We start from the raw sequence: 21,308 nt of genomic DNA on the forward strand, positions 1-21,308 counted from the left end.
TTTTACCATTATATACTATATTTATTGACACTATGTTCATTGTAACTTGATTATCCAGCTTAATAATATTAATTGGTGTATATTTATAGTTGGAAAATGCGATTATATGTGGAATCATTGAAATGTGTTAGGGAAACGACGGCCGATGCCTCATTCATTAAAACCACTGATCAAAACCAGTTATTTCTATGATACAATTTTAAAAATATTTTTATTAAATTATTATTGAAGCTTAAAGTAAGGGTATGATGTAAATTTGATGAAATGCCATCAACTAAATATAGTACAGAGAAACAATCTAATTAAATGTACAAATTTAATTTATAAATACATAAATGATGTTTAAAAATAAATAATAAAATTGTGAAACCTTAAATATACACATTAAAAATGGTGCATCTGCCGGGAATCGAACCCGGGTCACCTCGATGGCAACGAGGTATTCTACCACTAGACCACAGATGCTACAAAATTTAATAATATTTTGAATTTATATCAAAGGCCCGTTTTAATAATTCGATCATTATTTTTGTTTCTTTAAATTTATTACTAGTATAATTATAATTTTTGTTTATTTACTGGGGTTCTCTTATAAATGTATTTATTCATTCAGATTCCTCACCTCACATAAATATTTGATTTTTTTAACTGCTTATCATTAACACATTCAATGATAACACTATTTTGAGATAATAAAAATTTAAATATTAACGTGTCCAAAAGATTTTTTATTAATATGGAAGAAGAAGATGAATTTACTCCAAAAGATCTGGAAATTCTTCCATTTAAAACTGTACTTCTGTTACACATTTAATCATCCATGCTTAGGTTCACGATATTGTTCATTACGGCATAACTCGTGATTCTACTGATTTTGAGGATCCAAGTTCCTCATCTCCAGGCGTTTCAAAGAATGCCAAGAAATACAGCCTTAAATATCGCAGATTCAGAAAGGAAGCCATTTTTTCAATGAATCGCATCGCTTCTCTTTTTGTGCTTTATATAACCACAATTGCTGAATCTATAGCAAAAAACAACAAAAGGTATTCGGTTCCATTAATTTTGATGACTACAGGACCACTGTGTTTGACAAAGATATTCTGGAAGCCCTTAAACAGTGCATGTTTTATGAAGTAGAAAGTCAAATTAACGATCTACAGAAAAAAGAACATACTGATAGTCAAGATCAAAATGATGATTTGGATCATAACAACTTGGATGATTTGGAGCACAATTTCGAAGATTTGGAACAGGAAGATTACAATGTGGATTTGCCTGAAAATGACAATTTGGAAGAAAATTACGACGATTTGGATGAGGAAGAACTAGAATCAGAAAACAACACTCAATAATTTATTATATTTATGTGTATTATAAATTAGTTAAGATTAAGGTCGAATTTAATGCGTTCAATTTCAAATCTTGATTCCTGAAAGGCACTAACTATGGAGGCGATTTGGATGTTAGAGTTGGCTCCAGCAGATAGTCTTTCCTCAACATCAGCAAGTCTAATTAAAAGTTGAATAATGGGTACATTAGGCCAGTCGATTTTAACAACACACTTGTAAAGCCCCTTGACAATGTCTTCGAGTGAATGTCCCTTTTTATGGTGTAAAAGGTTCAGCTCATATATGCATTCCTTAAATGTATTCTGCATGAGACTTTTGAGCAAATGGTCAATTTCACTACTTTGAGGAAGACCAGATGTTGAAAGTATAAGATTTGCATCTACAGTGAAATCAGTTTTGCTAGAATGTGACATTGAAGTGACCTGAAGACAGTTTAGTACTCTTCGCATATCTCCTTGGCCTATTTCCACAAGAGCATCCAGAGCACAGTCAGTGATTTTAACATTTTCTAGTTTAGCGATTTCCTTTGTCCGCTCACGAACTACATCGGGCTTCAAAGGCTGGAATCGGAATCCAGTACACCTTGACTGAATCGGTGGTATGATCTTATTCATAAAGTTGCAGATTAGGCAAAACCTAACATTGTTTGAGTATATTTCCATGATTCTCCTTAGTGCATTCTGAGCTGCATTTGTCATCTGGTCAGCTTCATCCAATATTATTAACTTTAAGTTTGTTCTGGGTGGATCTTCAACTGGTATTGAGCTTGTAAAAGTGTTTGAAGTCTCTGAAAATGCCTTTATCTGATCTCGAACTGTGTCTATTCCCCTCTCGTCTGAGGCGTTTAACTCTAGAACAAACCCGTTTCGCGAATTTCCATACATATAACGAGATATAGCCAATATTGTGGATGTCTTTCCAGAACCTATACATTACACTCAGATTTTTATTAATAAATTTTGGGTGATTTGAGAGTAAATAATGGTAAGAAAAAGAAATACCTGGAGGACCATGAAATAGTAAATGTGGAAGCTGTCCTTTTTCGGCGAAAACCATAAGCGTAGACATTATGTCTTCGTGTGAAATTATATCTTGTAACGTTTCCGGTCTATACTTCTCCACCCAGGGAGCCCCTAACGTCGTTGCCATTTTAACAATCTTTAAATCAACACTAGACGATTTATTATATAGATTATATCAACTTATTTATTGTAAATCATTCCATCAAATCTCTGATATAAATATATCATTAAATTATATAAAATTTAAGGGTGTGCCTGGAAAATCAAGATATCAACATATTAAAGAATAATGAAAATATAATTAAAAATATTACAAATAAAGAAGAGGTGAAATTCAAATTATAAATATAATTGTGTAAGGCGAAACTTAGTTCAATGTGTTAATAATAATTTATAAAATTTAAATAAAGTTAATTATTTTATCAGAATAATGACAAAAGATTATTCATTTGATTATTTAAATGGGTACTTTTGCCGAAATTGAACTCCCAAAAGGTATGTTTGATATATCCAATATTTTTGTGTAATTTTTATTAAATGGGATAAATCTATAAATTCAGGTTACACAGTCGCTTTCTTGTATGATTTTTTAAAGAAATCTGGAGTTCCCGTTAGCCTAATAAACCTAAAAGTCTTTAGATCCGCATATAATTCTTGTAACTTTACACATTTTCACGTTTTTATAGGTGATTCCTTGTCCTTCCTAGACAAATTCCTTTCTGTTTGTTTTTAATTTAGTTTCAATTAATTAAAAATAAAAAAATGTTCAGGAACATCTGAAGAAATCGAACACATTTAAACACAGTTTTATCATTTTTGATAAATTCGATCTCTGGCCTTCATGTTCATCAGAATATCAAGTAAACAAACTTGTTTCTTACAAATTATTTCATGTTTAGGACGATAACAATAGTAAATCTGAACACAATCGTAATAATAGAGTAAAAAGTAATAACCCATACGTTAAGTTGTTAAGGTTGAGTGAAGGGGTAGAGGAAAGAGTTGAAAAGTGTAGAATAAATTGGGTATACAAATTCTTTTATTGGATTAGATTTTCAGTTTTATATCTTTTGGAGGAACAACAGGAACATAGTTTGGTTTGTCTGTGCCTTTACGGTGACCCGTTTAACTCTAAGCCTTTCTATAATGATATTTTCACACAAAAATTTTTATTGAAAGAGTTCATCAATTTCATAGCCGAATTGAATATTATAGAGCATTTTGAAGGAGATTTGGAGGAAATAAGGGATAAAAAAGAGCAAGTAGATGAGAGCTCAAAAAACAACATAGAAGTTGTAAAGAGGATATCAGAATTTCTGGATACCTATAAACCAAAAGATTCAAACACGAACATTGATATAAATGGTCACCAAAAATCAGTTTACGATAAAATAGATAAAGATATAAGGATATTAAATTTATATATACCATTTGAAGTGGATATAAAGTCACTTGAGTTGGGCAGGGTTACGTTAATCTGTGGTCCCGAGTCATCAGGGAAAACTGTGCTGTTGAGATCAATTGCAAAATCTTGGTATCATTTGACTAATTCCAATCACACGAGTATTGAATTAGATTATAGAGAAGATAACACGACCGCTGAGTCGTGTGGCTATGTTATAAATATAGACTTCAATGAACTGCTGAGCGAGTTGGTTGGAGTTTCAGAATTATACCTAAAGAATATATTTGTTAAGGCCAAGTATAACAAGCCCTGCCTGGTGGTGTTTGATGGAATTGAATGCTTGCTTACGAAGGTTAATATTGAAGAAGAAAGACAAGTGGCAGTCACAGTCGCCAACATTTTATTAAACCAGCTATATAATCTAGACATTGATATTAAATTTTTGACCTCTACATCAGGTGATACAGACATTTCTAAACTTCACAGTTCATTTCTTAACATTGTAGACACTCTAATAGTGTTACACAAATCTTGATAAGCAGCCTATATTCACAAAACACTCAACTAGTAGTAATTTCGGGTATAATGCAGTTAATAAAGCGAGTCGGCGCCTTTTTAATACATTCTGCCTACATTTCTTCTAATAATTTAATATATACTAAAATCAGGACTAACCATTTTAGAAGTCTTGAACCAGCTAATGAGACAGTTGTCAGTGACATTGTTGATAACATCGTTGAATCCAGCGTCAATCCCATCAAAACACTCCGCATAATTGATACTACTCTTAATTCTGTTGATAACCCACTTGATATTATAGATAAAAAACTAGATAATACAGACGAACCTACTTCCAATATTGTTGAGAAAGTTGATACCGTAGATAGCAGTGTCAATCAACTTATACCTGTTTATAGTACAGAGAAAGCCGTTAATACTGATGATCACACTAAAGTTGGCCTTGGAACAAAAACTGACTATGTTGATCCATTTAATCAAACTTACCTTAAAAAAATAAAATCAGGTCCTAACAACCAAAATTCTTTGCAGGATGTTAGATTGATGGAAGGGAACCAAGAAAAGAAAGGCGTAGTGTTGGGATACGAAGAGTACAATAACCTGAAGGAAGAGATCGCAATGTTGAAGAGAGAGTTGACCGACGCTAAGAATTATATGTTACAACGAAAAAAGGGGAAAAGGGTGTATGAGCCAATAGAAGTTAGGCTAAATATACGTATTCACGAATCAGATCTTCTCACCAAGTGCAATTTCTTCAAAAAAAAAGCTCTAAAGGGTTATCCCTTGATCCTTACTATAAAAACTGATGGGAACGCGAAGGACTACACTCTGGCTGCAGAGGGTATTTTGAACAAGGCAAAGATTTTCCTTGGTAACTCGTGTACTCCAGCCGGCAAAATCACAGTTTCCGGCAGTCGAATTTCACAACGCTTCTCCCCTGTTGATGACCCTTTTGCTAATTCAGATGAAACCCATTTCCCTATGGATACTCCTGAAACCAAACCCTACTTCCATTCATATTCTGAGTATGAGAATAATAGAACTGCTAGTTATCAAAGAAATATAAGACCTGAAACGCCTTCAAAGCCCATGAAAGATGTTGTTGCTAAGGAAATCAAAACTTCAAGTCTGTCCACTGGTGGCAAGTCTGGAGAATTTAGATATAGTGCAAAACTTGTAAACAATCCTCGAGTGCCGGAGGTGTCTGTCAGTTCAGCGGAACCAGGCTCTAGATGGATAGTAAAGCATAAAAGCTCCACATCTGGACCCCCAAATAATACTAATTCTAATGTTGAACCTAAATCGGAGCCTGACAACAGTAAGTGGAAGGTTCTTAACAAGACCAAATAATCTCTTTAAGCTTGATGTACACTAGTTATTCAAATATAAATTTATATATATATATATTTGGTGGTTATAATTCCAATAAAAGTAAGTTAGCTAGCATATAATGTAAATGATACACAAATTATGATGAATATTTCTGGAAAACGTAGTAGGCGAGGTCGAGCAGTCTGTTAGAGTACCCCCACTCGTTGTCGTACCAGGATACCAACTTGACGAAGGTGTCGTTGAGTGATATTCCAGCCTTGACGTCAAAGACGCTGGACCTCTTGTCGTCGACAAAGTCTGATGACACGACCTCGTCCTCGGTGTAGCCAAGCACTCCCTTCATTGGGCCTTCAGCTGCAGCCTTGACTGCCTTGACGATGTCTTCGTATTTTGCTGGCTTGGCAAGCCTAACTGTGAGGTCCACTACACTCACGTCGGACACTGGAACGCGGAATGCCATACCAGTGAGTTTCCCGTTCAGCTCAGGAATTACCTTGCCCACTGCCTTGGCAGCTCCAGTTGAGGCTGGAATGATATTCACTCCTGCGCAGCGACCTGCGCGCCAGTCCTTTCCTCCCCTTGAAGCGCCATCAACTGTAAGTTGGTTAGCTGTAACTGCGTGCACTGTGGTCATCAGACCCTCTACAATTCCGAAATTGTCATTGACGACCTTGGCGAGTGGTGCCAGGCAGTTGGTGGTGCAGCTTGCGTTTGACATCACACGGACAGACTTGTCGTAGCTGGTGTGGTTGACTCCGAAAACGTACATCGGTGTAGAGTCGCTCGTCGGGGCTGAGATGACTACCAACTTTGCTCCCCCGTCAAGGTGAAGCTTGGCCTTCTCAGTGCTTGTGAATACTCCAGAACACTCGGCAACGACGTCGACGTCGTTTTTGCCCCAGGGGATTGCTGCTGGGTCTTTTTCGAAGGTAAGGTGTACCTTCTTTGAGCCAACCATAAGATGGTCGCTGGTTACTGACAATTCAGCGGGCAGTGAGCCGTGAACTGAGTCGTGCTTGAACAAATACTTGATGTAGTCTGGGGTCATGAAAGGATCGTTAACGTGGACGACCTCGACGTTCTCTAGTGCTAATGATGCTCTGTGGACCAAGCGTCCGATACGGCCGTAGCCGTTGATGCCAATCCTTACAACCATTTTATCTATGAGCGAAATCAGTTTAACTAATGCTGCGTTTAAATAGTATAGCTGTTTTAATTGTTTACAACTTGTTTAAAATGCTGTTTTTATGTTTTCAGTACAAAAATCTATACAAAATTCTGATCAATAATTAATAAATCTGTTAAGTTGCTATCAAATCCCCCATCCAACTTTAATCTTCAAATGGGGTCTAAATTTATATAAAAATCTCTAATTTCGAAATATTCTCTTTGATTCCACTCTGATTCTTCTTTATTTAGTTGGAATCTATCAATATTTGGCCCGAATTTTTATTATATGTTCTTTGTTTGTTAATTTATCTAGTTACACATATCTGCTGTACTTGATTTAGATCCAAATATTCAAATGTACTTTTAATCTTGAAAATATTTAATATTTTACTTCCTAATAATAAAATTCCCTTTAGTAAATTTGATTTATAGCTGGATTTAGATCTTTATAAAATTTATTAATTTTAGCAACGTACACACCTTCTAACTATAAATTCTACACAAATTTTCAATGTCTAATATATATTTTTTGGAAAATAACCCTAAAACATAATACAAAAGGATGTGTATCAAATAATAAAAAACAACACTTAGATTATTTAAATTTGGTTAGTTTCTTAAAGTCCCAACGCATGGTGGAAAAGTGAGCCCAAAAGAACCTGTACCACAGTGAGAATGCGATAGAACCGAGCGCTGTGCCAGCGATCATTTTGAAGCACATGTTCTTCCTCTCGTCGTGCATGGGGTCTGAGGTCCAGGTGATGAAGCTGGCCACATCCTTAGCCATCTGTGAGACGGTTGCAGGTGTTCCGTCCTCATACTCGATCATCCCATCCTCAAGCGGTGGAGCCATAGATATTGAACCTCCGCTGAAGTAGTTGTTGAAATGGAGTCCTTCTCTGACGTCAAACCCTTCCGGTGGTTCCGAATAACCTGTGAGGAGTGAGAAGATATAGTCTGGTCCGTGTTTCCTGGCACTAGCCATCAAAGTGAGATCAGGGGGAATTGCCCCGTTGTTGGCAAATCTCGCGGCTTCAGAATTTGGATATGGTGCTGGAAATGGGTCAGTAGGAATCCTATCCCTTGTAAACATTTCTCCCTGATCGTTAGGTCCATCTTCAATTTCATACTCAGCTGCAATTTCCTTAACTTTCTGCAGTGGGTATACTTCATCAACCAAGTGTCGAAACTTTATGTAGTTTAGTGAGTGACATGTTGCGCAGACCTGTCTGTAAACTTCATATCCTCTACGAACACTCGGGATATCATGTCCGTGAAGCGCGTTTTTGAACCAAAATGGGTAAACTGGTGGCTTTGGTGGGTCTAAATCTGAACACCATGCTATTGGTCTTCGTTGTAAATAGTTATACACGATTGTAACACCAAGTGCTGTTAGTACGTATACTTTCAAGCTCTGGTATCGGTAACGGCTGCGCCTTGCAGTCTCCTCTTCTGTGTAGGGTTCGAAAAACTTGACCAGACGTTCCTGAGCTCCTAGAGTTGGCAAATAATAATCGACTCCTTCAATCAATGTTCCTCTTGCTCTCTGTTTCTTATAATCTATAGCAGGTGATCTATATGCGTATCCAGGTTTCAGTGGGTCAAGCACATACTTATTAAAACTCTTCATCTTACTGTTTGTTACAACACATTCTTTGTGTACTGTTGATATTAGTTTACGGTTCCATGAGTTGATTAGGCTAAGCCTCAGCTAAAGAATTAATGTATTTTATGTGTTATTGAGTTAAATATCTACTGATAATCTAGGACTGTATAAATGTATATAATGAATAAATCCCTAAGAATCTGAAATATAACATACTGTGAGTGGAAGTTTGTTCCAGATTTTATCTTTATAACCTGGAAATAGTTTATTGAGGGCGCCACCACCAGCCATTGAATAAATTAATATAAAAACTGAATTACAAAATTAAAATAACCATAAGAATAAAAAATGTGAAGAGGATACAAAAGGCCCTCTCAAATACAAAATGTATATTAAAACCGATAAAAATGAGAAGAAGAAATATTAAAAGTGTGTCCAATCAACAAACAAGGGATGTGAGGTATGTTATTACTAGTATAAATGTGAACAAATTGAAGAGAATCCAATGGAAAGGATGAAATTTTACAATAATTTGTGTAATATCTCAATGAAAAAGGAAAAGTTATAAATTTGAAAAATATTAATCAACAATATAAATGTGTGGTTTTGAGATGGATTCAATCTGTTTAGAAAGAAATATAAATACAAGTCCCAAAAGATTAATATCCAAATAATTAAAATATGGAATCAACTTTGTTATAATGATTATTTGTATTAATTGGGTGGGGTATTTGTCAATATATGTTTTACATCTGTGTTCCAAACATTTAAAATGTTTTAACCTTATCAGTTAACTCCTTTCTTGCTCCTTTTGGAGTTTTGTATGACTTTTTACACCAATTTCTCAGTTTTAAACGACATCATTTTTCAAATTCATCAAGTTTATTATCTAATTCATGTGTTTTTGCAAATTTCACGTTATTTTATAATTTTAAAATAATTTTGTATCATAGTATTATAAATTGTATTATTGATTTGTAAATTATGGAGAAGGGTAAGGAGGAAAATGTAGAGAAGGTGGACGCCTTGGGCAGGAAGGTTTGGGACCGAAACTTTTATACTGAGAAGGCCATAGGTAAATCAGGCGGAGGTGATGTTGTTGAGGAGACTATCTCAACGTTATACCAGGGTACTTTTAAGAAGCCTGTTATCACGGTTCCTGAGGTTCGCGAGGATTTAAAGCCTAGGACAGAGACCATAGACTTTTCAAAGTTTGTCGGAAGGTCAGACCTAGTTGATGTTGACGGCCCAAAATCTAAGCAGGGCGGCTTTTTTTGTAAGACTTGCAACTGCCTTCTAAAGGATTCTCAATCTTACTTGGATCACTTGAATGGGAAGAAACATAACCGCCTTCTTGGTATGACAATGAGGGTTGAGAAAGTAAGCGCCAAAACTGTAGCTGATAAACTAAGGAGGCTCTCTGAGAGAGACAGTTCGTCTGTTAAGACGAAGGAGGAGCTTGAAAATGACGCCAGGGAGAGGATAAAGGAGCTTGAAATGTACGAAAAGGAGTTGAAGGAGAAAAGGAGGCTAATGAAGTTGGAAAAGAAAAAGAGAAAACTTAATCACGACTCCAGTTCAGATTACAGCAGTGGTCATAAAGTTAAATCTGAGCGTATTAATGTTAAATCAGAGTATAAAGACTTTAAATCAGATTATGACGATGGCCTTAAAAGTGAATATAAGGTTAAGTCGGAATATGAGGACCAGGAGGAATCCAGCGAGTTGGAGGCCATGAGGAAGGCTGGTCTTCCAGTGTCATTTTGCTAATATTATACAAATTATACCATTTATATATTACACAGTCCCTTGATTAGGCGAATTTTATTATTACAAACACCAACTAAATATTATTATTATATATATATTGAAATAAGGAAGGTACCTGCACAAAGATGAAGGTGACCAAATATCTAACAGTTTTAATTGCTTTTCTGGGATTATCACGTTCATGTCTCAATTTAAGTGCTTGAGCAAATTTATGTGAATTCCTTGAAAACTCCCTCACGTTGTAGTCGATTTGATCCAGCATCGAACCCTAATCTCAGTTATATAAATGAAATTAGTATAATTAGCATTAAATGCATAGATTCCAACCTGTTCAACTAGCATTGTTGACATTTGGGTATACATATCCTTTAAATCTTGTACAGTTACAGCTATTTGCTGTAACCTCTACACAAAAATCAATTCACTGATAAAAATAACAAGTTTTAAAAATAATAAACTGTTTTGAAAAATCGGTTTTGAAAATAAATAAAGTAGTTTTAATTTTACCATTGTTCTATCTGCGATGTTTTCATGTGAAGTTTGAACTGAATCTTGTATAATCTCATCCCTTACAACATTATTCATTATAGTCATCTACACACATTTCATCAGTACGAAACAATAATTAAGAAATAACTATGTAAACTACTTATTAACTAGTAATATACATCGTTGTTAATTGAATCATTTTGTAGTGAATCATAGAATTTTTTCTGCATTTTCCTAAAGGAGATTGAGAGGGGGACGAGGTCTGTGGCGATTTTAGCCTTTGCGTTGTTCCTTAGCTGGTGTTCAATGTAATTATCAACTTCCTTTGAAATTTTCTCTGTGTTGATTTCAATTTTCTTAAAAGTTGTTGTAATCTCGACTGATAAGTTTGAAATCTTTTCATAGTCACCCCTGCCTCCCTTTCCAAAAACGTTCAGGAGGTTCATGTTCTGGAGTTTCTCCAGCTCTTTAACCTTCACCCTGGCATTAGATAACAGATAATTGCACTCATCCACTAACTCGAGCCATTCAGGTAATATCTCCATAGTGACATGGTTTGTACTTTGGGTTCCGTTTCCTAAAATATTTACTTAAGTGAACGATATTTATCGAAATTGGCATAAAACTATGTAAATTAATTATTAAAAGCATTTATAGTTAATGTATTCAGAATACCGTTAGAAGACGGCTCATTTGGATCAGAGCTCGAATCATCTTTTTTGATATCGAATCTATGCGCCTTTTCCTTTTCTTTATGGCGAGCGTGTTGGTATGAATGGGTTAAATTGCGATGAAACACTAAGGTTTTAGGCATCTACTCCCTATTATACATAAAATAAATAACAAAATTGCAAATCATGTAAAATTATTGAAAATTTATAAAAAGATGAAATAAGTGGTGAAAAGAACAAATGATGTGGAAATACGATAGAAAGATTATGATATCACCAATAATAATGAATTTATAATTTATTAATAAATATTATAAAAAATATTGGGAAATAGATTATGCGGAAAGTTCGGTTAAAAGTGCTCTTGAGTCTTCAGGAAGTTTGGCGAGTGCGGCTAATTTAGCCTTTCTGGTCTTTTCTCTTTCACGAGTCTTTGCCTTATAATACTCTTGTGTACGTTCCTTCCTACGATCTTCAAGCTTCTTAACCAGGCCGTCGTAATTCCATCCAACCTAATAATATGGTTAGCAGATATTTATAGTTATGATTTAAAATTGGAGAGTACAAATAAATTAATCCTTACCTTGGTTAAAACATCACCTAAACGTGCAAAACGTCTACCGGGTCTAAGTTTAAGGAAGCGCAAAGCTGATGTAACGACATGTTTTTTAACTTTTGAGTATTTGGGTGGAACTCCTTCATAGGTTTTAAGGCGTTTTAGAGCAGTATTTCCTCTCTTCGTCTTATGAGGAAGCATACCTCTGACTACCCTTGCGAAAAACTTTGAAGGACTTCTAACATGAAATGGACCGCGGGCTGGGTTCGTATTGGTCTTTAGTCTCAGGAATCTTTGGTATTTCACTATAAAAAAATTATTAATGTTCTTTTTATTTATTTTGAAGGAATATATATGGTGGGAACGTACGTTTATTTCTAAAAAGTGATCCGCTGACATTTATCTCTTCACAACGAACTACCACGACCTTCTGACCCGAAAGTAACTGTTTTGCAACAACTGAAGCCAGACGGCCCATTAAATGGCCCTTACCATCAAGGACGAGCGTCTATAGAATTATGAAACAAAGATTACGTAAATTGTTATAACTCGTAAGAACATTATTAATAACTAATAAAATATTTAAAACCAACTTCTTTAAACATTTTACAGGGTCTATGACTATATAAAAATAATATAAATTTATGTATATAATGATAAAATCATATTATTTTATAGTTCCCACACTGGTCCTACCCCATCTGTCAGTAATGGAAAGATTCCTATATTTTAAATGTTAAGGGTACACATTGATATTTAAATTCCAAATTTTAATTTTGTACTATATATCCTTTTATAATAATTGGTATATTTTCCTGGAAACCTTTATAACCCTATGTTATAGCTTATTAAATAAATATTTAATCAGTTAGTCCTATTTTTAACTAGTTACTTTGCTATATATCCTAATAATCAATGTAGATTTTTATTTTAATTTAATTTATACTTCTTTTGATCATTTTATCCCTCAATATGCCTCAGTAACACAACAATTTATGTTCATTTCCTTAATTATATTACATTTTATTATTTTGTTATTTTAATTTCAATACTATTTTATAATTTGCTTTTATATTTTAAATGTAATATGTTTGTTGCTACTATTTTATCTAGTACATATGTCGTTTCCAAATGGCTTTGGCTGTAGAAAATCCTAAATCACACCTTAGGGATTTCTTTGGCTTCAAATCCCCAATCTTCCACTCTGAAGCTGATTATTCACTAACTCCCGTCCCTTTTAAACCCTACTCTGAACCTTTGGAAACTCCCATCTCATGTGTAAGAAATTTGAATCGTTCTTCACCTTTAAAATTGACAAACATACTAAACCTGTTGGGAAATGATATTTATAAGACAGTTGACATTATATTCTCAGATCTTGTGACGGCCTTGACACTGAAAAGACTGGGATATTTTCCAACTCGCAACTACAGACTATATAAAGTCATTTTAAAATATTTTGGGCCTTTTCAATATACGCCATTGAGACTAAGAAAATACTCTTATTATAGTATTAGTTTTGATTTGTCCAGCAATTTTAAAGTTCGGAAATGTTTCTTGAGAACTTCAAGAATACGCTTTTTAAATGTATTATATAAACTCCTAAACTCCTGCCTTTATATTAAAAGGTCGATTTTGGGATTTAGCCTATCAATAAGAGACATACAGAGTGTTATTTACTATACTACAGTTGAAGTAGTTGATAGTCACAAAAGTAAGAATTCACGTAATCTCTCGGATGTACAATTAGATAAAAGTAATTGGGATACAGTAGAAATATTAGAGTCCAACACATCATTTGGATACGTCAGATTGTGTAATTTTATATCTAAAGTGTTGTTTAAAAACAATAAAGATTTGGGTACTTTAGTCTCAAGAGCCTCTACGTGGAGTAGATTTGACACCAAATACATTAAGGAAACATTAATAGTATTATTATTTATTAATAGTTTAAAAGTAAAAAAATCTGTCAACAAAATATTTTCAGATTTTAAAAAAGCGTTAAACTTTAACTTCAACTATCATTGGAACATACTGGCGTCAGTTAACACCAATGATTTAAACAGATTTTTACCCTACGTGACACTGTTCCACTCAATTATAAATAATGAAACTAGAACCTTTAATCCTCCAAGTAGTGATAATTATGAGTTAATACATATTGGGTGTTTGATACCAAAAAACTTAATATTGGATGACAAATATAATTTAGCTTATGTAAGATACGTTATTTTAGTGGCCAAATCATTGTTGAAGGATCCTTCAATCTCAAACATACTTTCCTTGATTGAATTATTCGTTCATTATTTCAGTTACAGCACACTAAAATTCGGATTTCTAAAGTGCTCTATTCCCTATAATTGCCTGAGGTGTACCTCAATATTTACAGAGGTCTACTGCGGATTAATAAACATTTTAGAACGTATGCGTCAACTAAGCTGCTATTACCCACACCTGAATTTGATTAGAATGCTGATAAAAAATGAGTTGAACAGGCTGAAAACAAGTTTCTTTGTCTCTTTTATTGACGAGGATATTTCAGACTTTTTAATAAACTACACCTTTAAAAATAATGTGATTCCTGATATTTTGGAGAGGAACTTGGTAAGAAGCCACTATTCTCCCAAGTACTCAAAGTACCTAAAGTACCTTTTCTGCTTCAGGCTTCTGAAGAAATGTTTGGATAACCGAACTGCAATATTTATTAAGGAGAATATATTAACAGCCTCCTCAAAGTGTTCTTGGTATCTAATGTTGCTTTTCTGTGTTGACAACCATGTTAAGTCAGTGGAGCCCGCTATGGCAATTAATAAAACACTTAGCAACAGTACATACCGTCATCTGGAACATCTAAGTTATAAACCACCGAGGAATTACGGTTACAAATTTGTTTACTGTGGAAATAACATGCTGAACGATCAATTTGAGATTATTTATAATTTGTATGTTGGAAAACAAACAATTCACCAGTACCTCGACGCCTTTGATATCAGCGATAAACTGAACATTATCCAGAGAACACAGTCGTGTTTGGTTCTTTCTAAAAACTTGGATTATGTTGAAATGGTACTCGAACAACTAGTTCAAGCACTTATTATTGACCCAGGAGACCGCATACTTAACTTACTCTACATATCACTCAACGATTATAACGTCACTAGTAAAATTTTTTACCACCTCTCATGCCTATTACACTCAAATATCAACAATTCCACAAACCATAAGATTTTCACATTCATAGTATTTCCTTAACTAAATATACAGCTATATATTTGTAAAATATCTGCTAATAAATGTTTTAGAGGTTCATATTTAATTTGTTGTCTGAAAATGATAGGAACATATACGGAAATCAAATTTTACTTCATGGACAACTACTAAACCTCACGTATTTTTTTACATACTGGCCTTGTTACTTATTTTCTATATACATATATAAATATGATCTTCCCCAGTTTATTCATTTGCCCATGATAATATATTAACTTATCTTAATAATTTTGTAGGTTGAAGTTGGGTGAATTACCCTTCTCGAAGAGGTACACTGAGTTAAGTAAGAAGATTTTGGAGATCAGCGACACCATAAATAATCAACCAAACCTTTATTTGTATAAAGATTCATCAGATATTCTTTACAGCGGCAATAATGAAATTCCTATGTCAAGCAATGAAGGAAGTTTAATAGGTCAAGATAGTTCTGTGCACTTTGAACCAAATTCCAGAGGTTTTAAATCAATTGCATCCCAAGATAAAACAAATAATGGTCAGACCCAGTTCACTTTTGACCATAATCATTTCAGTTGTACTTATAGTAGGAGTTACAGTGATGAGAGTAAACTCAATTTCGATTATAGTGATCAAGATTTCGATGAATCTGTGAGAATAGTGGGAATAAATTTAAACTCAGTTAAGATTTTAAATTCAGCCACCAGGGCACCCTTTATGGTCAGCTATAAGTTAAGTGATGGGAGTGAAAGAACATACATTTATAAGATGAAAGATGATTTAAGGCAAGACTGTTTAGCAATTCAGATGAAGCAGTTTCTCCTTCAAATATTCTATAATCACGAGTTGTTTGTCTATTTGAGGCCATTTCTCGTTATTCCCTACTCAGGAATCCTGTTTGAAATATTTTCAGATAGTAAAATTAACGACATTTCACTTAGTAACTACTACAACTCCAAGTTTTCAGAGATTGGCGGAGTCGTGGGCTTTATTCCTGACACAATCAGCAGACATCATATCGGGAAGGAATTTGGCGTGCCCATTAAAGACTTCTTCCTAAAGAGATTCGGACACCAATTCTCACCCAATTACATCAAAGCAGTTGACAATTTCATCACTTCACTCGCAGGCTATGCTCTTCTCTCATTTCTGCTTCAGGTTACATTCCACCTTATTTATTCATTTACTACATCTTAGTGAATTTAATCTCAGTTATTTTACCCAATTTTATATAATCCATTTACACTAAATTATTTTTTTAAAAATTTTATTAATGTAGGTAAAAGACAGACATAACGGTAACTTGTTATTCACAACTAGTGGACATATAATTCACATTGATTTTGGGTTTATTCTGGGTGCTTCACCCGCCAAGGACCTCCAGTTTGAACTCGCTCCATTTAAGTTCACTCCCGAAATGGTTGATTTTATGGGCGGTTCAAAATCAGACAACTTTAAGCGGTTCATTCACCTTCTGTTGAACTCTTACATGGCCTTGAGGACTCACTCAAATCTCATTATAACACTCGTCAAGCTCCTCCAGTACTCCAACATACCATGTTTCAGGAAATCCACTCTCATGAAGCTAAAGTACCTAGTCATCTATAAAATAAACTAATAACATTTGTAGGAGAAGGCTCCGTTTGAATGACAGCCCCAATGAGGCTAAGGAGTACATTATGCGTAAAATCTACTACGCCTTGAACAGTAAAACCACTAAGCTTTACGACTACGTTCAAAGCTACCAGCAGGGAATTGAGCACTGATTTAAACTGAATATTTTAATACTCTTGTATATTAACTTATACGATATTAAATTCTTTCCAGGGGCTTGATTCCGATGAGTTGGAAGCAGGTTCTCATGACATCTTTGGTACAGGAACACAGTATTAGTCTTGATTCTTGCATTGGATCCCCAACTACTTTACATTTTGTATAAAATGATGAAAACTGAACACTCAACTCATACAAATAATCCGTTAACCTAAATAATTTATTAGTTGAATTAAATAATTTGTTAGTTAATTTTGTAAATAATGTGTTTGTGATGGAATGTGGGACAGTAGTGGTAGAAACCTGTTAATGGCTAAGTCTTTGTGTATTTGGTCTAGAATTGACGGGAATTTCAAGAGACACTTGCCAAGTGCCACTTCAGTAGGGTGTTCTATAACTAATTTACTCAATTTAACGTCATCCACTACTGTACTTTTTTCATTAACCAGTAGGTTATCCTCACCATTTACCTCTGGATTATCGTCACTATTTTCTGGATTAGGATTAGTTTCTGCATGATCACCACTAGTTTCGGGATTAGAACTAGTTTTCGATTGTGCCTTTTTGAAAATCTGACATATTCTTGCGTATGAATAGAACATGTATACTGCAGTGTTTCCGCGTGGATCAAGCATCTTGTCAAATGAGAACTTATAATTTGTAGTAACTGAATGGTTTAAATCAAAATACTTAATTGAGCCGTATCCCAAAGCCTCAGCAATCTCATCCAAATCTAAAAACATTAATATACAGTATACACCAAATGAATAAAAATAAATAGAAAACAGTGTATTGATATAATAAAGTAATACTTGGTATGTTTGGGTCCCTTTTTTCTAGTTCAATCTTAGACCTTTTAACTGCCTCGTCCAATAAGTCAACAAGTTTGACGGTATCGCCTGACCTTGTCTTGAACTTCTCTCCAAACTCATTCTGGACCATCCCAAAGCCAACGTGATCTATCCTCACATTCTCACACCAACCTATTATAAATGATTGGGCCATAGATTTATAAAAATACCTGCAATTTGTGCTGATTTGAATAGTTTGAGAAAGTGTTCAGATTGCCCAATGTCTGTAACGTAAATTATCCAGTCAGCTTTAAGTTGTTGGGTTCTATATCTAATACAAGCAAGGTCTGTGGAATCGTAGCCAAAGCCACCGTCACTTTTAACAAGCATTAATGGTACTGAAGAGGCATCAGTGAATATGACTAGAGCACCTTCTGACTCTTGGGCAATTCCTCTGTCCTGCAAGTCCTTAACAATTTCCGGGATCATGTCATTGTAAAACGACTCTCCAAATATTTCAAAGTTGATGTCGAGTCTTTTGTAAATCCTATTAAATGACTCGAGACTAATATCACAGAGTACTTTCCAAACCAATTTAGACTCTTCATCTCCTGATTGGAGCCTAACTACTCTGGATCGACTCTTCTTCTTAAATTCCTCATCAACGTCCATTCTCAGTTTCGCCTCTTTGTAGAACTTAGTCAAGTCGCTTATACTCGGCATATTATTTAAGAAGTCTGGGTACTTCTCAAACATATACTCTATAAGCATCCCAAACTGGGTTCCCCAATCTCCCAGGTGGTTTATTCTCCTCACTTTATATCCGAAGAATTCCAATACTCGAGCTAAAAACTTTTAAATCTGTGGTTTACTATTTTTATATAAATGTTTCTTGTTAAATATTAAACGAACCTAGTGAGTCTCCTATAACTGTGGACCTTAAATGTCCTACGTGCATTTCTTTAGCGATGTTTGGTGATGAAAAATCAATCACAACCGTTTCTCTACGCATAAATCATCTTCTTTATATAGTCATGAAGTAACTAATAGAAATGTTTCATAGGTACCCATGTTTTTCTGTTGATTTATCTACTGACGGTCCATATTTTGCAAGCGACCTGATTTCTTGTTCAATCCAATCATTTGATAACACAAATGTCATAAATCCTATCCACATATTTGTTTTGTTCTGATATTTATTACCTTGAGGTGAAACATTAATTGATGAGAACGAATTCGAAGAGATGTTATTTTTGACCATTTCAGCGAGTTCTTTTGGGCTATTCACTGATAAGTGATCTTTTGCTGCTTTAAACAGAGACATGGCATCACTCCCTGTAAAAATTATACAAGTGTATGTGAATATATACCAGTGTTAATATACTATTTACTAATAACCAGTACATACACTTAGTTAAACTTACATTGATAGTCTCCGAATTTTTGTTTTGCTACGCAAACGTTAGGATGTTTTGCGAATTCTTGGACTATTTCACTGGTTGAGCATTTAGAGATTGCTGAGGATAGCAATTCTCTGACGTACTGTTGGATTATCTACATAATAAATAAACTTCTGTTAATATATAGAGCTAAACTGGTTTATATAACAATAACATAGAATAAAGATAAAAAATACCCTCATATTTTAAAATTTTTATCAATGCTGTTATTAGAAATAAAACTAGTGTAAAACTTTAAAATAGCTTTAAAATCAGTATAAAACGAATACATGATATGATTCAATGATAATAGGAACAATATGGATACATACTAATTTACAAAATGATGGAAATATCAAGTAAAGTGTATTTACAGGTGTGGGGAAATTAAATTTAAAATTTATTAATAAAATGATTAATTTAAATTATAATTTTTCTACTGAAGCTTTATTGTAATCAGTCTGTATCAAATTGATCATTTGGTGTGAAATTTTCATTTATTTTCTGATTTATTGTGGTGTGCCTGTTGCTTCTGGGTGTTTGTCTCCTTATTTTCTGACTTCTCTTGTTCAAATTTACTCTTTAACTTCTTTACTTCCAAATTAAGGGTTTTCTGGTAGTTGTGGGTTTTCTTCTTGACAGATTCTAAAATTTTTATTAACATGTGTGTAAGTTGTGTATCCTAGTATAATGATTTAAGTAAATACCGTGAAATGGCATATAAACAGGAGCCTGATTTAGTGCCCATGTTGACAAGTGCTTTTCATTATCATGTCTATGCTCATACAACTCCTCTGTAGTTCAATTATTCACAATGATTAAAGTAAATAATATATTTATCTCAATATATAATTGGATATATCCTGGAAAAACATCTATAGTTAATGATAAATAAAGAAGAAATGTTCCTAAATATATGAAGCTTCTAAAAACAACCTTCAAGTTTATTAACCTAAAAGCAATGATTGATTATTTTATAAGTACCTTATTATGTATTTCTCTCTTAATTGCAAATAATAATGTGTTCATCTCAGTGGGAGTGAGTCTCAACTTCTTTGAAGGCATAATTTTAACTGCGATATGCGGCATCTGTCCCTGATATCCCTGACCATTGTAAGTTAAGGCTGAAAGGCCGCCCATGATCATAGGCGTCATAAAGTTGCCAATATTTTCAGAAGTATTTTTTACACATTTGATAATTGTTAAGTTTAAACCATAAATCACAACAAATAATAATTTAACGTTGATGTGTGTCATTCTCTTAAAACGACGTCACATTTCAGTTAGGGTAATATGAACAAATAATATTATAATGACAATATAATGATATGAAAATTAATTAAAACTAATTTATGGAAATTTTGAACAGATGTGTTGATCATATAGTTTACTTCTAGTGATTTAAGTAACAACGCCACCCACTTTGAAAACTTATTTTAGTTATTTGATTTGTTTATTAATATTTTTTAATTTTTGCTTATTTTTTATTAAACGTTATAAAATTATTTTATTAGTTAGATTTACGAAACTTTATTCACGATTCTCACATGAAGAGCATAGACTTTGTAAAAACTGTATTTTTAAGATTTACATCTAAGTTGAAATTAAACATAGATATAAGAAGATTTGTATGGAAAAGAATTCTAGCCGTTTAAAGGCTGTAAATTTGACAAAGTTACAAGACTCCTATAAAAGATACGTTCGCGTAGTTCCACGGCAACTGAGGGTAAAGGAACTGTCTGATAGCTGGCACTCGCGTACACCTGATTATAGGTTAAACCTAACGCACTCAAAGTGGAATAAGAGGTTAAGCAATTGGCGCAAACTTGTACACCGTTGGGACCGCATTAGCGACGCCCAGTGTGATTTATTATCAGACTGCTTAAAGCGTGGTGATCTTGAGGGATTTGTGTCCATTTGCGAGTCGAGCAATAAGGAGTCGGTTGATTTTGACGTCTGTGACCATTTACTTGGCCAGCATACCGCCGATTTATATTATCCAATAATTTATAAGCCTTTCTGGTTCAAAGGCGATATTAACAGTAACGGGTTCCAAACGGTGGATGAAACTACATTTTTAAACAAGTCTGAACAGAGTTTAAACGGTTTGGATAAGCCTTTTTGCGATAATTTTATCTCCACCTATACCAACTCGAGATTATAAACTCATTTTAAACCAGTGTTATCCTAA

The 21,308-nt window shown here is 34.1% G+C and overlaps 13 protein-coding genes across 13 annotated transcripts, besides 2 other annotated features; 6 read left to right on the forward strand and 7 right to left on the reverse strand.

Annotated features, from left to right (window-relative positions):
- Positions 1 to 394: 394 nt before the first annotated feature.
- Positions 395 to 465, forward strand: a tRNA.
- Positions 466 to 736: 271 nt separating this feature from the next.
- On the forward strand, positions 737 to 1,352 carry TA08125 (uncharacterized protein; the record flags this gene model as incomplete). Its single annotated transcript, XM_947951.1, has 3 exons — positions 737 to 793; positions 829 to 1,043; positions 1,076 to 1,352. The coding sequence occupies 3 exons, from the start codon at positions 737 to 739 to the stop codon at positions 1,350 to 1,352; spliced, it is 549 nt and encodes a 182-aa protein (XP_953044.1).
- Positions 1,353 to 1,378: 26 nt separating this feature from the next.
- Positions 1,379 to 2,498, reverse strand: TA08130 (replication factor C subunit, putative; the record flags this gene model as incomplete). Its single annotated transcript, XM_947952.1, has 2 exons — positions 1,379 to 2,274; positions 2,351 to 2,498. 2 exons carry the CDS (start codon positions 2,496 to 2,498, stop codon positions 1,379 to 1,381), a joined length of 1,044 nt encoding a protein of 347 aa, XP_953045.1.
- A 334-nt stretch (positions 2,499 to 2,832) lies between these two features.
- TA08135 (uncharacterized protein) lies at positions 2,833 to 4,311 on the forward strand (the record flags this gene model as incomplete). Its single annotated transcript, XM_947953.1, has 4 exons — positions 2,833 to 2,866; positions 2,932 to 3,092; positions 3,142 to 3,243; positions 3,271 to 4,311. The coding sequence occupies 4 exons, from the start codon at positions 2,833 to 2,835 to the stop codon at positions 4,309 to 4,311; spliced, it is 1,338 nt and encodes a 445-aa protein (XP_953046.1).
- A 50-nt stretch (positions 4,312 to 4,361) lies between these two features.
- TA08140 (uncharacterized protein) lies at positions 4,362 to 5,645 on the forward strand (the record flags this gene model as incomplete). The annotated part of the gene is made up of 1 exon (XM_947954.1): positions 4,362 to 5,645. One exon carries the CDS (start codon positions 4,362 to 4,364, stop codon positions 5,643 to 5,645), a length of 1,284 nt encoding a protein of 427 aa, XP_953047.1.
- Positions 5,646 to 5,763: 118 nt separating this feature from the next.
- TA08145 (glyceraldehyde-3-phosphate dehydrogenase, putative) lies at positions 5,764 to 6,783 on the reverse strand (the record flags this gene model as incomplete). The annotated part of the gene is made up of 1 exon (XM_947955.1): positions 5,764 to 6,783. One exon carries the CDS (start codon positions 6,781 to 6,783, stop codon positions 5,764 to 5,766), a length of 1,020 nt encoding a protein of 339 aa, XP_953048.1.
- A 609-nt stretch (positions 6,784 to 7,392) lies between these two features.
- TA08150 (cytochrome C1 precursor, putative) lies at positions 7,393 to 8,694 on the reverse strand (the record flags this gene model as incomplete). The annotated part of the gene is made up of 2 exons (XM_947956.1): positions 7,393 to 8,508; positions 8,620 to 8,694. 2 exons carry the CDS (start codon positions 8,692 to 8,694, stop codon positions 7,393 to 7,395), a joined length of 1,191 nt encoding a protein of 396 aa, XP_953049.1.
- Positions 7,447 to 7,506: a sequence feature (1 probable transmembrane helix predicted for TA08150 by TMHMM2.0 at aa 360-379).
- A 693-nt stretch (positions 8,695 to 9,387) lies between the features above and the next one.
- Positions 9,388 to 10,173, forward strand: TA08155 (uncharacterized protein; the record flags this gene model as incomplete). Its single annotated transcript, XM_947957.1, has 1 exon — positions 9,388 to 10,173. One exon carries the CDS (start codon positions 9,388 to 9,390, stop codon positions 10,171 to 10,173), a length of 786 nt encoding a protein of 261 aa, XP_953050.1.
- Positions 10,174 to 10,246: 73 nt separating this feature from the next.
- TA08160 (syntaxin, putative) lies at positions 10,247 to 11,476 on the reverse strand (the record flags this gene model as incomplete). Its single annotated transcript, XM_947958.1, has 5 exons — positions 10,247 to 10,441; positions 10,501 to 10,578; positions 10,612 to 10,767; positions 10,842 to 11,239; positions 11,338 to 11,476. The coding sequence occupies 5 exons, from the start codon at positions 11,474 to 11,476 to the stop codon at positions 10,247 to 10,249; spliced, it is 966 nt and encodes a 321-aa protein (XP_953051.1).
- Positions 11,477 to 11,668: 192 nt separating this feature from the next.
- Positions 11,669 to 12,367, reverse strand: TA08170 (60S ribosomal protein L13, putative; the record flags this gene model as incomplete). The annotated part of the gene is made up of 3 exons (XM_947959.1): positions 11,669 to 11,845; positions 11,917 to 12,194; positions 12,259 to 12,367. The coding sequence occupies 3 exons, from the start codon at positions 12,365 to 12,367 to the stop codon at positions 11,669 to 11,671; spliced, it is 564 nt and encodes a 187-aa protein (XP_953052.1).
- Positions 12,368 to 13,020: 653 nt separating this feature from the next.
- Positions 13,021 to 16,880, forward strand: TA08175 (phosphatidylinositol 4-kinase, putative; the record flags this gene model as incomplete). Its single annotated transcript, XM_947960.1, has 5 exons — positions 13,021 to 15,129; positions 15,192 to 15,343; positions 15,396 to 16,272; positions 16,394 to 16,704; positions 16,745 to 16,880. 5 exons carry the CDS (start codon positions 13,021 to 13,023, stop codon positions 16,878 to 16,880), a joined length of 3,585 nt encoding a protein of 1,194 aa, XP_953053.1.
- Positions 16,881 to 16,926: 46 nt separating this feature from the next.
- Positions 16,927 to 19,294, reverse strand: TA08180 (arginyl-tRNA synthetase, putative; the record flags this gene model as incomplete). Its single annotated transcript, XM_947961.1, has 8 exons — positions 16,927 to 17,098; positions 17,191 to 17,620; positions 17,700 to 17,870; positions 17,909 to 18,523; positions 18,591 to 18,682; positions 18,746 to 19,013; positions 19,103 to 19,232; positions 19,274 to 19,294. The coding sequence occupies 8 exons, from the start codon at positions 19,292 to 19,294 to the stop codon at positions 16,927 to 16,929; spliced, it is 1,899 nt and encodes a 632-aa protein (XP_953054.1).
- A 316-nt stretch (positions 19,295 to 19,610) lies between these two features.
- On the reverse strand, positions 19,611 to 20,374 carry TA08185 (uncharacterized protein; the record flags this gene model as incomplete). Its single annotated transcript, XM_947962.1, has 4 exons — positions 19,611 to 19,762; positions 19,825 to 19,911; positions 20,054 to 20,069; positions 20,102 to 20,374. The coding sequence occupies 4 exons, from the start codon at positions 20,372 to 20,374 to the stop codon at positions 19,611 to 19,613; spliced, it is 528 nt and encodes a 175-aa protein (XP_953055.1).
- A 373-nt stretch (positions 20,375 to 20,747) lies between these two features.
- Positions 20,748 to 21,281, forward strand: TA08190 (uncharacterized protein; the record flags this gene model as incomplete). Its single annotated transcript, XM_947963.1, has 1 exon — positions 20,748 to 21,281. One exon carries the CDS (start codon positions 20,748 to 20,750, stop codon positions 21,279 to 21,281), a length of 534 nt encoding a protein of 177 aa, XP_953056.1.
- Between the last annotated feature and the right edge of the window lie 27 nt (positions 21,282 to 21,308).

The sequence above is a fragment of the Theileria annulata genome, chromosome 4, assembly GCF_000003225.4.
Source record: "Theileria annulata chromosome 4, complete sequence, *** SEQUENCING IN PROGRESS ***".
Taxonomy (NCBI): Eukaryota; Apicomplexa; class Aconoidasida; order Piroplasmida; family Theileriidae; genus Theileria; species Theileria annulata.